At 39.5% G+C, this 16,089-nt stretch overlaps 2 protein-coding genes across 3 annotated transcripts; one reads left to right on the plus strand and one right to left on the minus strand.

The window, feature by feature from the left end:
* The first annotated feature begins 1,751 nt into the window (after positions 1-1,751).
* Positions 1,752-7,838, plus strand: LOC121719171 (galactosylgalactosylxylosylprotein 3-beta-glucuronosyltransferase 2-like). The gene is made up of 4 exons (XM_042104606.1): positions 1,752-2,746; positions 3,076-3,217; positions 5,835-5,983; positions 7,295-7,838. Exons 1-4 carry the CDS (start codon positions 2,294-2,296, stop codon positions 7,370-7,372), a joined length of 822 nt encoding a protein of 273 aa, XP_041960540.1. The 5' UTR covers positions 1,752-2,293; the 3' UTR covers positions 7,373-7,838.
* Positions 7,839-8,821: 983 nt separating this feature from the next.
* Positions 8,822-15,933, minus strand: cenpk (centromere protein K). 2 transcript variants are annotated; one of them, XM_042104608.1, is made up of 10 exons: positions 15,838-15,933; positions 15,399-15,512; positions 15,117-15,173; positions 12,784-12,847; positions 12,596-12,642; positions 11,967-12,049; positions 10,905-11,003; positions 10,531-10,666; positions 9,323-9,373; positions 8,822-9,146 (listed from the first exon to the last, which is right to left on the minus strand). In XM_042104608.1, exons 1-10 carry the CDS (start codon positions 15,838-15,840, stop codon positions 8,991-8,993), a joined length of 810 nt encoding a protein of 269 aa, XP_041960542.1. In that variant the 5' UTR covers positions 15,841-15,933; the 3' UTR covers positions 8,822-8,990. The 2 variants fall into 2 exon arrangements, 1 of the variants encoding a protein (XP_041960542.1); XR_006034191.1 differs by having other exon boundaries at positions 9,090-9,146; positions 10,423-10,666.
* Between the last annotated feature and the right edge of the window lie 156 nt (positions 15,934-16,089).

Genomic DNA, 16,089 nt, shown 5'->3' on the forward strand with positions numbered 1-16,089 from the left:
CTGTAGAGCAGCTTTTTGTGCGTAGAATATTGATGTGTAATTGTAGAATATATTTGTAATTGTAAAATATTTTTAACTGTAGGATGATTTGTAGCTGTAAAACCGATCCGTACCCGTAGAATAGATTTGTAAGTGTAGCGCATATTTGTGATATTGACAATTACTTGTACAGATCATTTTTACAGTTACAAATAATGTCTACAGTTTCAAAACGTGATACACACGTACAAAACTTTTGAGTCAGATATTCTTCCATAGAAAGAGTCCAACATTGTAGTTGAGATTAATAAAATGAGGTACATGGATGGCAAGGGTGACCCTCGTGGCTTTAAGATCTTTTTGAATAACAAAAATCTCCCTCTCAGCCTCATACCACGCTACAGAGGTAATCGGCTGCACATTCTTTTCCACATGTGGGATATTCTCAAGTCACCATTCTGCACTGAAGTCATATCTCTGTGGAGGAACATCCTGTGGAGGCCTTCGTGCTTGCATACTCGAAGACTTCGACTCTACTGCTGGACAGGTCGAAATGCAAGTTCTGGGGTTGCTTGGGAAATTGCTGACTGGACCCTGGATGACCAAATTCTACACTGGAGCAGATGACCAAACTGATCACATTCAAGGTATTGAAATTATTAAAGAAACTGTACAGAATCTGAAAGATCAACTATGCTCACCCGATGAATTCCTCACTCGCACAACAGACTACTTCGGAAATCAGTTGAATGCTTCAGACAAAATCCTTCAGAAATTGCAACAACCACCAAAAGACATGGTCATGTTCACTCAAATGATGGAAGGCGGTCTGAGAGCGGTCATTTCCGTACTTGAAAGACAGTATCGGCAATACTTTGTTGATACATGGAACGTAACAGAGAAAATAAAACAAGAGACAACCTCTGCAAGATCACACAACATGGACGCTGAGGGATGGGAATGTTCAGCGCATTAAAGGAGAAGGCACCAAAATGCCACCATCTGTTACATGTCATGCAAAATGAGAGCGCAGAAAAACAAGACCGTTGAACACTTAGACAGTTTAGACAAGAAAGAGCAAGAAGTGGTCATCAAGAGGAGGAAGAAGCAAGGAGAGCTGCAGGAGGAATTACACAAACGCCAAGCCACAAAAGAAAGAAAAAGAAGCCAACAAGAACGGAAAGTGTTGGAGAAAAAGATTGAAGAATTAGGTGCAGACAAAATTGAGGAAGCGTTTCCAGAGCTCACAAGAGGAGAAAATGAGCTTGATCAAGGAGTTATTGGGTGGCAGAGGGGTGGGGGCATTTGTATGTCATGCGTGGGATTTGGATGGCAACAGGGTCATTTTCAATGGAAAAATTGAAACTTTTCATGCTAAAAAAAGAAATACTGTACACTGTTGGCTATTGGTCCGTGAGCGAGGAGGGCTATGAATTTGATACATCTATGCGATGGCAGCAGATATCATCTTAGATGACTTGGTTGTGCAATAGCCTGTCTGAACTAACTCTCAAGTCTGCACAATCACACAGAGAACTTGTATATTTGTTGTACTGATCATTCATTGTTAGTATGAAAAAAAGGAATATGTGAACTGAAGAAAAGTAAAATTAAATTGTTCATATCTTGAGGAGGAAAAAGGGTAAATTGAACACATGAATTAACAATTGATGTGTATTGTTTTGTCTTTGTTTTGTCAAATAAATGTTTTTGAATATGAATGAATGCTTAGGCTATTAATTATAGTTGTTTTTAGTGAGGTACAGTGAGTCTGATGCCCATTCTAATTAGAATGGTACATTTTAATGATTTCATTTGAAAGAACTAACAAAAATCTACCTTCTGTTCAAATTCCATTGCAAATATCTGATAAAATGAAGAAGTTACCAGCAAAACATGTGAATAGTATGAATTTCCGGTCACATGATTTCTATTGTAGGCTAGCCTAATATTTTAATATAATCACTGATATTATACATATCCTAACTTTCTCAATCCTCAACTGATTTTCACAATCCAGGTACCATTGCAAAGGGAATTTTCTCTGCTCTGTCTAGTCATGTGATCAATTTTGAGTTTAGGGAGGTTTGAAAATGTTGTCATCATACCTAATTTGCCGGTGACACTGACAGCAACTAACATGTGGTTAATATACGTGGACACAAATTCACTCTTATGAACAGAAGCAGAGAATGAGCCGGGGAGAGATGCCAAGACTAACAAAGGAGAGGTGAAAAGGACTTACTTGAAACTGTTCTGTTAAAATTTGGTTTAATCCAAGACGCTGGTCATCACATTAGTAGACTAGCTTAGAATGACAAAGTTTGCCACGCGACGTTCCATCTGCATTCTCCTGGCTTGGGGTCTCATCATGGCGGTGATGCTTCACTTGTCTGTCAAGGAGACACCGCCGGACATACCTGTGATCTACGTCATCACCCCAACTCATACGAGACCAACGCAAAAGGCCGACCTGACCCAACTGGGCAACACCTTGCGCCAGGTCCCGAACCTTCATTGGATCGTCGTAGAGGACGCCGACTTTAAGTCGCCCCTGGTGGCTAAGTTCTTATTAAATTCGCGGATATCGTACACTCATCTGAATGTCTCCAAACCTGGTTATTGCAAGTCAGGATGCGTGGCCAAAGGGAGCGAACAGAGAAACCTCGGCTTGGACTGGCTTCGGCGGAACAGGGGACCCCTTGACTCTGGTGTGGTGTACTTCGGAGATGATGACAACACATATGACCTGGAGCTCTTCGAGGAGGTTCGTGTTCACACTTCTACATCAATTTCAATTTAATTTCACTTATAGCCTAGAGCGCCAAAACATTACACATGTTTCATGGCGCTTTGCAGAGTGTTAAACATTCAGAGAGAATCAAGGCTTAGGCTAATTTCCAACCCCACATTAAGTTGTCTACATTATACTCGTTCAGTGGGCTAGTTGAATTGGCAAGCAGATTTGGAACTCCATTATCTGATTTGGGGATTTTTGACAACTTGTGCATAAGTCACACTGCATTGGTTTTGAACTGTGTATAAAACGTCTAATAAGCTCACACAACACCCCACCCTTTTCGTTTTCCTCGCCAGATGCGTTACACAAAGCATGTGTCGGTGTGGCCAGTGGGGCTGATAGCCGCTCGTTGGTACGAGCGGCCGTTGGTGCACGACGGGAGAGTTGTGGGCTGGTACACGGGATTCCCTGGAAGGAGATTCGGTACAGACATGGCAGGCAAGTGCTATAAAGTAGACCGATCAATCACATATCCAAGCGCAATTACGTTCCATATAGGGACATTCTAAAACGCATAGGATATCCTGAAAAAGGTTAACGTGGCTTAATGTAAAAAAACAACCAATCATCACCAAATTGCTCTCAGGCTCTTGTCAAAAATACTTCACCAATCAAAAAGTCGAAACCGAAAATTAAAGATTATGGATGTTAGTTGAGCGATTTCCTCCCCATTGACTACAATGAGCCTACTACAGCATAAAGTCTCACACATCTCTTTGTCATAAACAACACACTCACACCTGCCATAATCAAAACGCATGATTACGAATGCTATTTTTTATTGGTGCCTATTGGAAAAGGCTTAAGGTTGCTTAATTTGGCTTAATGTCCCGAAACAGCGATCAATGGTCACCAAATCTCTATCAGACACTTTATCATTATCAGCTCTCACCTGTCAAAAAATCATAACCGAAGCCCAACTAATATCCTTAATCGTTGGGCTTCAGTTATGATTTACATTAAAGGTTTTCCCATTAGTGGCCAGAGGGGTTACCAGGATGTCATCTTTTGGGAAGGCATTTGGCTTATTTGGGTATTGTGAGGGGAAAATGACAAAGAGGAACCTTAACCTTTGATTTGATACTGTGTTTCTGTAAGATTTTACACTTCTATTTAAGTTTAGCCTAGTTCATGATGTTCCTTATAATTGATGCTTCTAATGCTGTTTGACACTATCTAGTTCTTAAAGTTCTTATTATTTGATACTTTCTGTTCCAATAACTAATGTTCCGATGGCAAATCATGTGTTGTATGACGATAGAAATGTTCTTAATGTCCTTGATTCTTAAATAACCCATTGTATTGACCAAGTCCGAACATTGTATTACAGGTCCGAAGTGTATCTATATTTCTATCTATCTATCTATCTATCTATCTATATTTCTATCTATCTATCTATCTATCTATCTCATGCATCAGTTTCTGAATTCAGGAATAAAAATAATAATAATACAAAAAATAGTGTTGTCCCAATGCCAAAATGATTGTTTTAATACTGATTACTGATAATAAGCCAATAATCTTGATCTTTGTTTGAAAGATCCCCCCCCCCCCCCCCCAACACACTCACTGAATGTATTTCATACATAAAATTCATATTAAGGTTATATATTTTGTTAATAATTTATAGTATTTTAGGATCTGCATAATTACAATTTAAATAGTTCATATTGATTATTATTTTGACATACATTTACCTTTAATGTCATTACATTGTAACCTATTGGCAGTGTGTCAAATTGAGTGCCTGTCAAGAGAGTAATTAGGCTTCAGTCTCAGTAATAGTGCATAATGCATAGGAATATGTGGATGTAATTCATTATGTTTTCTATGTAATTAGTTGAAATAAATGTTCAAAAACCTAACAAGTGGAAGACAATCTTTTCATATGATGAAGTAGAACACACAGGGTCAGGCAGTAGTGGTACTTTATCTGCTTTTGGTATTTTATTTGTAAATAAATAGCTGAATGACATAACATGGATTATTGATTTCAAGTCCACAATCAAACACAGTTGCTAGAGTGATATAGTAGGCTATCAACTAATTTTTCCACGCAATAGAAACGTCAGTTCGGGCTCCCCCCTGCGGATGGAGCGATAGCATCTGCCTATACAACCTTTGCCTAGGGCTAGCTCTGCCCTAAGGAACAAGTTTGAGAACCACATCATTACGTTGTCTGATTTGGGGTAACCACTTTTGCCGCCGATAGTCTGTCATTGTGTGCAGTGCACATTCAGGTAGCATGTGCCTCAATGTGAATATGTGTCTGGCTCCTATATAGCAGTCATATGATGGCTACAAACTGTCATCATCTGTCACACTTATGGTTTATTCACATTATACTTATAATTATTCATTTGGCTATTAATTTTATCCAAAGGGACTAACATACATTTGGCTATTCATTTTATCCAAAGGGACTAACATACTGTGTGTCAATTATTACAAGGGCCATTCTCCCCAGAGCAACTTGGGGTTAAGCGCCTTGCTGAAGGGCACAATGGTGGCAGCTGGGAAATTGAACCCACAGCTTTTCTGGAAACTGAATTCTAACTCCTTACCCACTATGCTACCACCACCCTTGTATAATAAGAGAGCCTTTCTTTTTGCTGATGTTTGGATATTAGAAACTGTTATACTTTGGCAAATATTGACACAGAGAACCAGGATAGAGGGATTTACCTGTATTTAATGGTCTACGTATTGTCAGTCATGTGATGTGAACATCTGTGCCAGTCATGTGAATATCTGTGCACCAGAAACCTTGTGCAGGCCCTTTTCATTAAAGATGACTAATCCAAGAGGAGTGCGAATGTTACAATAGTGCAAATGTAGTAGCAAGTTTTGATAAGTCATGATTGTTTCAGGCCTTCACTCCAATCTGTTCTGGACAAATGCATACAAACTGAAACAATTGGGGTTTTAGGAAGTATGTTCCTTGTTCTCTGTTAGATCAGAAAAACTCTGTAATAGGTGGAGCATTTCTATTTCTGACAGATACATTTCACAATATACATTTTTATTGATCCCTTTTTTTCCTCCTCTCCCTTAGGCTTTGCAGTTAATCTGAACCTCATCCTGGCCAATCCCGAAGCTCGCTTCATTTTGAAGGGGGCCAGGAACGGAATGCAGGAGTCTGACTTCCTGAGCAAACTCACTAAGCTCGAGTATCTCGAACCCAAAGCAAACAATTGTACAAAGGTGAGGCTGATGGGTCGCCTTCACCACACCTATCCACACCTATTATAAGCACTGCTTGTTCCTCTGTGTGAGGGTTTATTTAGCCTGCTGAATTTAATACTTGTACTTGCAATCTGACTTGCTAACAACCAATACTTCCAGTTCCCTTATATGCTTATCTGGCGTGATATCCCTTAACACTCCCATGTTAGTGTTGTGCTTAATGTGTGCCCATTTCTCCCACGGTTACTACGCTGTTTATCTTGTGTTCAGCACATTTCCTTCTCTTGCTTATATCATCTTGTACACACAAGTATATGCTTATGCTTATGTTTATGAGCAGGTGGTTATTATGTAATTCACATATTTATATCTTCAACACTTCAAATTTGACCCGGTGTTGTCACATGATAATTGATGGTAATCTGAAAAGAGAAGCGTACTAATGCAATCGCATGGCGACCAAATGTGCTCTGTAAGATTTCTGGACACTGCTCGGGGACTGTCCACTCAAGACAAAGCTTTCAGTTGTTGATGTGGGGAGAATTCCACAGAACCATATTAACTTTGGAAACGTTTGTAAAAGTGAATTCGTTGTTAATTAATTAGTTAGTTCGTTTGTAAAAGCTTGGTTAATGCCCTGTTGACCTAGCCTGGATGCCAGCCAAACTTAGCCTCGCCAACATTTGAGGTCGGGAAGTTCGGTCTGGACTTGTTGTGGAGCAACTATGCCGAAACCAGAGCGGTTAGACCAGGAGAACTCCTGAATGGTTTTGTTCAGAGCCGAAAATGTAACTGTGTTTGACAAAGGACAGATGTAGGTTGCTAGTGACAAAATATTAGCTTTCATTATGGTACGATGTCTTTGTAAATGACATTTACTTACGGTACACAGTTTTTAATTTATCCCGGTTCTCCCTAACAAAAACACTGTTGCTAGAAGGCAAACATTTAGATTTCGTCATTGTAAAACATATTGACAGTGCAATCTGTTTAACCAGAAAACAATGTAAAGGCCCTTGTGAAGACGAAGGATGGTTTGGGTGTTCTTCCTACAGGATTCAAGTTGCTCTTGGGTGCTCCTTGTTGGTGGGCACAAATAGGCTGACACCAGACATAATTTCACTGCATTTCTTACTTCCAGTAACTATATGCATGTGACGATAAACTTCCTTGTATCCTTGTACTCACCCCCTGTATCAGTTGAAACAGGCCCCATAATCACATCCCAATGGAGCAGTCTCAGACTCGTATTCTGACTAGAATTTGAGTATGACGTCAGGCTACTGTTGACCGTCATAATTACTATGAACTGTTTTCCTGATTCCACAGGTTTTGGTTTGGCACACACGGACAGAGGAGGCACCACTCCACAAACATGTCAAAGAAAATGTGGACATCGAGGCGTAAAGGTGCTTCACCAATTTGCAGCAATTTTCAGCAGGAAAATTTGGTATGGGAAGACTGATCTACTGTGATGTCTACAGAACACTATGCTGTGATGATACTGTATAAAGAACACCAGACATTAGTCAACTCTCAATAAAATATGTTTAAATGTAAATAAAAATACACAAGCTCCTGATCTCTGTAGGATATAGTGGCATAACTGAAGAAAATTTGAGAAGAGACTAATCTGTTTTTGCATCAAGTCCTGCTCATCATCACATACAAAGCAATGGCTCTTTCAATTGCGGCATTTCTTCATTTTTCAACCATCTTTTATCCCTTTTCCTGTGTAGCTTCTTCTTTCTCTTTACACCCCCCACCTCCTCCTCTTAACACTCAATGCCATGAATGATGTCTTCTCATCTCTCCTAACTCTCTTACAGGATTTTTCTGTGTGTATTTACTAAATAAATGGTTTACATACAAACTTGGACCTTGAACTAAGAATATTATATATTTAATTACTTAGCAACTTTCCATGCACTGGTATTTCCTTCAGAAAATGCATGTCTAGTTATTTTGTAAAATGTTCTTTTTCATTTTCATTGTCTGCAACAACAGCGGCGCTCGGGGAGCAGTGAGGGGTTAGGTGCTTTGCTCAAGGGCACTTCAGCCGCTTACTGGTCGGGGTTCGAACCGGCAACCCTCCGGTCACAAGTCCGAAGCGCTAACCAGTAGGACACGGCTGCCCCAAATATGTCAGTCATTTGTTCAATCTTACTGAACTTCTTTGTATGTAGTTCAATTTAATAAGCCAATGAACTTAAAGTATACTGAATGAATACTGAAAGTATTCATTTTCACCCTAATTCATACACCCTAATTAAGTGTTCTGCAAGCATGTCCATGTCCGCTTTGGAATCTTTACACAAAAAGGTGTGAGGTGCACGTACACACACCCTTTTTTGTATCAGAGGCCCACCTAGTGGTCAGATGATCAGCAAAATCTTGTGAAAACAGGAGGGAATTAAGCTAAAGAAATGACTAAGCCTTTGTCAATAATACGGTACCTAAAATAGCTGGGAAGCTAAGAACTCACTTTTTGCTTGGGTAGGGCACCACATAATCAGGTGACAGGGAACCAATGGAAATTCAGTGCAAACTGCAGTACAAGTCATAAGACTCACGTAATGTTCTGCATGGTGATCATAGCATATGGTTGAAAAAGAGTTTCCAAGTGTCAACCAGTCAGTAATGTTTGACAACAATGCTGTGTGACAAATATATCTAGATCTGCTGCCTGGAACATGCATGTGTTACTGTTGTAAACATTCAGAAATGGCATTTCAACATGATAGGAACTGAAGTCAATGGGTGCTAGTTAGTAAATGAGTTCACACAGATGGAATTTCAGTTCAGATTGCATGTCATCAAGTGAGGGTATAAGAACATATTCTTGAAAACAAAAGGTGTGAAAAATGTAATAATTTAATCCTTATAGGAAATACTTAAGTATTATACAAAGCCTCGTGTTTGTCGGATATCAATGTAAAGCACTGAAGTCATACCATTGCCATTCCGCATGCGGACAGTTCTTTTAACATCCCCATAACACACACCACAGCACATCTGGAGGCAGTCAGTAAAAACTCTCCAAACGGATTTTGGTATGGTCTTCAGAGTGCCTTGCCGCGATTCCGTAACGCAGAAGCACTTCAACATAGGGCTGCCAGAAGCGGTCGTCCATGGTTACGTAAGGTTCATGGGGCGTCTCCAAAGTCTTGTTCGTCAGTAGCTGCAAAACAGACACCAATTAATCACCGAAATTCCAGGTAAAATGCATGCAATCTTCCTTACTAAAATTACTGCTTTCAGGGAAACACAAACACTGATTTTGATCAATGTTAGGTAGACTCCCAATTCATTCTTTTTTTCTTTGCTCCGGTAAAGTCTCTGACCACAAGCACGTACCTCCAGGACTTCATTGAGTGGAAGAAAGTCCACCTCTGTTTCAATTGTAGTCTGCAAGCAGGAGTAGGATCAGTCACACACACTATATATATTATTTGTACTTAAAAATACACCACCAGTCAAAAGATTGGAGACACTTAGAAATTTCCATTCCACTCCTTATAGACCAGCTATAATACCATCTGAGATCAGTTGCATCGTTTTTTAATCAGGGCAGCAGTTTTCAGATTACATTATGTGCTTAACTGTATAATTGCAAAAGGGTTCTCAACTGTTGTAGAAAGAAATGGCTGATCTTTAATGCAATATCTACATTGCCCATTATCAGCAACTGTCCATTCAATGTGGCAAAGGCACATACATTTAGTAATCTGATATCATTTTAAAAGGCTAACTGAGAAAACGTTGGAGAACCCTTTTGCAATTATGTAAGCACATAATGTATCTGAAAACTGCTGCCCTGAGTAAAAAGCCATGCAAATGATCTCAGCTGGTATTCTGTCTATAATGGAGTGGAATGGACTTTTGTACGTGTCTCCAAACTTTTGACTAGATAGATAGATAGATAGATAGATAGATAGATAGATAGATAGATAGATAGGACATAAAAATTGATAGATAGATAGATAGATAGATAGATAGATAGACACAGACAGACAGACATAAAAAATGGATATATACAGGATTTTTCTACCTGCTTTCTAAAGCAGACATGTGCAGACATGTGTAAGGGTTAACCAAAGTTCACTTTTTCTAAAATTACATTAGAATTAGGGATGCACTGAGATCAGTAGGGATCAGCCTAACATCAGTATCAGCCAATATTTGCCTTGTTTGACCACAGGTGGCGATACCAAAGTTTGCTAATTTATCGATGCAATGAAACAGGAATTGCTTAAGTCATTTGTAGCGTTTATTAACATCTAGAGAACACAAAAGCTAACACAAAAGTGTTTCTGCTTAAGCCGTCAACAGCTGACACACTCATGACGACTTTGGCTGAAACGCGTTTGTGTTAGCGGACATGGTCCAATAAAAAGCATTATGAGGAAAAATCTTGGGAGTGCGGTTTTTCATGTTAATTTGATAGCATTTTCTACCTCGCACCCAAGTCGTTGTGTCTTTGGGAGTTGAGTGTGCCTGCTTCACCACTCATTTTTTCCATGCGACTGTCCCCTTCTGCATCTACTTATTTTGGTGAGTCTAACCTTCTTCCTTCCGGCTGTCCCTCTTCCTTGGTCAGGGACTGGGAAGTGCTCCTCCAACAAGTCACTGAGAGTCTCCATGAGGGTAGCCTGGTAGTCCTTCATCTTCTTGATCTTCCTCTTCATGTCCTGCAATTTACTAAGGCACAAACAACGCACATGATCACCCAAGGAGGCATCTGGTTGAAAGTTACTGCCTAGGTCTCAAAGTAACACAAGTGTGTAAACCCAGGTGTTCATTAGCAATGCCAGATGCCATTCACCGTATAGAATGCATCATCACATGCCAAAGACACCATTCAATGTGTCGTTTGAAGCGCAAGTTGGGGGAAGGGGGGGGTGGTGGTGGTAATGTAGTAGTGTTTGACAGAGGCTACCTGTTTTCTGTCAGTTTGTTGGTTTCAAGGCGCACTGCCTCCACTTGATCAGTGACCGCGTTGAGAACCTGCTTCTTCTCGTCCAGCCACAGTCTCTCTCTAAAACAGGACAAAAACGTGGAGTTTGCAAATGGATTTGATTTGATACTTGTGATTCTGTAAGATTTTACACTTTTGAATGGACTCTTTTGCTAAAGCTTAGCCTAGTTTGTGATGTTCCATGGATACTTCTATTGCAGTGTGAATTCATTCTTCCATTGGAAACTAATCTAGTTCTTAAAGTTCTTATTATTTGATACTTCTGTTCCAATAACTAATGTTCCGATGGCAAATCATGCGTTGTATGACGATAGAAATGTTCTTAATGTCCTTGATTCTTAAATAACCCATTGTATTGACCAAGTCATGTGTATGTGCAGAGAGGGTGTAACGATACAATGATGCAATGAGATTATGATACTGTGCGAGGTATAAATGTGTGCGTGAGAAACAACTGACTGTCTCTTGGGTACACAGACTTTGTCTCTGTATCCTGATTGCCTGATGCTTATGAGACCTCTCTGCGCAGAGATTAATAAACTACTAACGAGGAAGACAAAGCTTACTTCAGACTCTCAGTATTTATACATCTTTAAGCTAATTTTTTCCACACTTCACACATAACAGGGTTTCATTTTTGTTTGGGGGAGAGGGTGCACCAACTTTGTTTGCTTCCGGTTACCTACAGAGACCTTTTTTTTTTTGTACATAGGAAATGGGCAGCTAGCAAATTGTGAAGAGATGATTGCTGAATGTGATTATTATTTTTATATTTTTACAGGCTTGAAATCACTGACAGCACATTTAGTACAATTACTTTCTATTTTGCAATGTGCAATTTGGTGCAACACAAAAACAAACTGGTGTCATATAAAATGGTTGTGACATGTTATGTGCTGTGTGTTAGTGATCGTGTTAGTGAACACTATACTTTGACTATAGAGGGATGTGCTGACCTCCAGAGGTTGTTTTTATGTGCGAGATCTAAATGGGGTATTAATGTGGGGCATTAAGGAAGAACACCTTCTTAAAGATTCTCGGAGAGACTCTCTCTTTGTTTCGTAGTAAGTCACCACCATGTCCAGCTGATCGTTGAGTGTTGTTAGCTGTGAGAGACAAGACAGCACATTAAAACTACCTGAAAACACCACAATGTCTATTTAGACACAAACACCAAGGTTGTTAAAACAGGAGGACATTAGGTCACAGAGAGAAAAAAGCATTTTTGTTGTTTCAAAGAGCTTACAGATACTCTAAACATTTCTTGTAAGGTAACACCTTGTGTGTAATTTCTAATGTTTTGTTCAATGAATCAAATTTATATTTGACACTGAGACTGGACATTGAGGTATACCCTTAAAATCATGAAAATACAAATGCTCCATGAGGAAAAGAAAAGTTAAACGATTACACAAGGCTCACCCTAAAGCCCAATTCACATCAAAGATTCACGACGAGGTGAGCTGCAACGCTCTAAACCCTTGCAACTGCGACTAGACATGGTGAATGCTTTGCGACGGCTTGCAACAGCTGGCAACAACGTGCAACATAATTCACACCGCTTCAACTCTTTCTGCAATGGCTTCGTCTCGTCGTGAGTCTTTGGTGTGAATTGGGCATAATGTCAAAAGAGGTTAGGCAAGCACACATACCTCATCCCTACCCACAGCTGCCAGAACCTCAGGGTTTGTGGAGATCACTGTGGAATGAGGGGAGCCAGAGGTAAATTAACAGTGCAGCCAAATAATAATAGTGATAATAATAATAAGAAGAAGAAGAAGAAGAAGAAGAAGAAGAAGAAGAAGAAGAAGAAGAAGAGGAGGAGGAATTTCCACATTACATTTGGGTTCCATTTGTTTCAACTGGTCAAGCTCTGCTGCTAAGGCATTCAGATAGTCTGGAGCCTGTTTCAGTGGAAAACAGACATTAGGCAAAAAATATTTTAAAAGGCTGAGCCATCTTGTTCAGCAAGGAATGGTAAGAACAACATGCAAGGTTGTGAAACTTTGGTTAAAAAAAAAAAAAAAAATGTTGTTCTATCCAGGGACTTCTTTATAGAGCCTTGAAATCTCTTTCCAGAGGATTTCAAAACCACTGTAGACACTTGAAATGAAAATGAATATGACTTTAGCGTAATACTATACAACATTTTGACTTCAAAACTTTTATTTATTTAATTTTTTATGTTCATCCCCAAGTTACCATTAGGTCAGGTTTTTGGTGCTACCGGAAATGCATTAGGAACTCATTTATTCATTACAACTCGTTTATTTATGCAGTTGAAAGGGTCTATAATTTTCTATAACCCACACACACATTACAGCTGGCCTTGGGTGTTGCCACTTCTGAAGAAATAAAAACCCAAAATGAATGTCTCTGCCTTTTTAAAAAAAAGATTAGCTTAGATTAGGTTCAACTTTATTGTCAATTTGCAGAGTAGGCCTGCCTACAGACAGACAGACAGACAGATACTTTATTGATCCCCAGGGGAAATTCAAGAAAGTACAGAGACTAGAGACACAAGCTAGCCTATCTAGCTTTCTATCAGTCAGTCACTGGCTCATCATCTCTGTCATTTGAGTCTGTACTGAGGAGATGGCAGATGACTGAACTTTCTAACCAGTACCGGTGTTACATGGCAACTGGCACCCATGTTAACTGGCTGTGTTGGTGACGTTTCACGAGTGATGAGATTTGTCACTTTCTGATGGAAACTGGAGACGAACAAATACAAATATGCATGACATATTTAAATGTCAAAATTGTCTGTAGTATGCTACATGCACTGGACCATGAATATGCCACCAAAAACATAAATACAAATAGCCTAATAATAACTTGTGGGTAACGAACCTGCTTTCTAAATGAAACCACTTAAGCTACATGATAACCATTCATCTACGTACTTGCGCCACGAACCAGCTGATAAGTCATAGTGAAATTTATTTGACTTAGTCTATACAATTTGAAGAAGTCAGCTGATGATTGTAGCAAGTTAACATGCATGGCTGATGGTGTTGTCTTGCTACAGCAGTTGCCCAAGCCAATAGGTCTTCAAAGTATCATGGTTAAGTTTTCAAACATTTCACTGACTGCTCGTCAGGCTCTCTGTGGCCACCTAGTATCTGTAGTCTAAATTGAGGAAGCGTTGCTGGTCTAAAAATAAACAAATAATAATTAAAAAAAAACGTGAACCCATGTCGACTGCGTGAAAAAGCAATAGGCTATATAAGCATTAACCTGTTGCGCCACAGGAGAAGCATGAACGTGTGAATTGGGAAATAAAATATCAATAAAATATCAAACCCATGTTTACATGTCAGCAACATTAACGTTAATAGCCTATAACCCTTAGAGTTTTGACTCTCCCTGTGCGCAAATTTTGTGTAAAATATGGACACGTTATACACTTCTCCTGCCCATTGCAGTGTGGGTTGCAATGCCTGTGTTTCATGAACTGAATTCTTAAAAGAATAGGCTGGACAAAAGGATAGGCTACACAACACAAGGATACACATTTTTATTTGATTTATTTGCTCTACAGACACTTCAGGTAGGGGCGGCCAAAGCCTAACCTCAGTGAAACGTTTGTAAAACTTAACCATGATACTTTGAAGGCCTACTAAATGGCTTGGGCAACGGTAGCATGATAACATGGTAGCCAGATAACATGAACAGCTATGTTAACTTGTTACAATTATCATAATGTTAGCTGACTTCTTTTAATCATACAACTGAAGTCCATTTCTGTGAGTGCCGTCAGTTGGCTCGTGGCGCAAGTTGATAGACGTCTGATTCCCAAGCAAACAGGTCAATTTATTCGTGGTTCGATACCCACGTGAAGTTAATTTATGCTATTTAGGTGTTTGTTTTTTGGGTGGCATATTAATGGTCCAGTGCATGTAGTACTACATACAATTTTGACTTTTAAACATGTCATGCATATTTGTGTGCGTCTCTAGTATATCAGAAAGTGACAAATCTGCAAGCGGCCACATCTGTCAAAGACTCGTCATCAATCATGAAACGTCATCAACGCAGCCAGTTAACACGGGAGCCAGTTGCCATGCAACACCCGGTTTACGAGTTTACTCCCTACGGCCAATTGATGTAGCCTATACAGTGCCTTCCTGGGTTGCCTGGGTAGTTTTGAAAAGAAAAATAATCACTCACGTCATTTCTTTCACCATCACAGGCCTGTGTGTCAGCCGATATAACCATATTCTGAATCTGGAAAACAACATAACATTCTTTTTGCCAACATAACGAAAATATAAGCCATTACAAATGTCAGCTGAGGTGTCCTGGTCAACGAGAATTGGCCGAACGTTAACGTTACCTCTAATACAGAAGAGAAAAGGAGGTGAGTGATAATACAATGTTGGAGTGAACTAGGTATTAAGTTAATTAACTTGTGCTTCTACCAAGTTACTTGATAGTTAGCAAATGTCTTACTTTTTTAAGTTGAGAGAACGCCTCTTCGCACTCATCCAGTATTTCCGCCTTTGCTGCATCCGAACATATATCAACCCTAGGCGACTGGTCAAAAGTAAACGGTGCTTTAGCGGCCTGCCAAGTGAAAGAAAATATAGTTGTTGCATTAAAATATTAGGATTGTGCATTACATATGGACTGGACTGCCCTGATAACATTTTGTAGATGTCTGCCTGGCTTTTACGACATCTTCATCTCAGATGAAGCAAAGTAATGCCAGCTTACTTTACCATTTGCTAACAACGATTGTCAACGGAAGCTAGCAGTAAATATTACACAGATGATAAACGCTGTTGACCATGACTGGTGTAATTTTAGAGTTGAAATATATAGTCTGTGTATAATGATGAAAAGAAAATGTAAAGTTAAGATAAATTAACTTCGACAACAACTTGCGTACCATCTCCACTGCAAAGCTTCCCAAACAAAACAAAAATACCGCCAGTCACTTTTCCACGTGACAGGAAGTAGTAGTGTGTCTACCATAGAAATAAACCTCTTCTTCTTCTTCTTCTTCTTCTTTGTGTTTATTGGCGGGTTACGCTTCAACGTCGCATACCGCCACCTACTGGTACGAGGACTTTGAATGTTATATAGATGCCTTCCTTTATTTTCTCTTTGCCACATGACCTGCCACTGTTTCACCATTGCC

This window comes from Alosa sapidissima, chromosome 9 (assembly GCF_018492685.1).
Source record: "Alosa sapidissima isolate fAloSap1 chromosome 9, fAloSap1.pri, whole genome shotgun sequence".
Taxonomy (NCBI): domain Eukaryota; kingdom Metazoa; phylum Chordata; class Actinopteri; order Clupeiformes; family Clupeidae; genus Alosa; species Alosa sapidissima.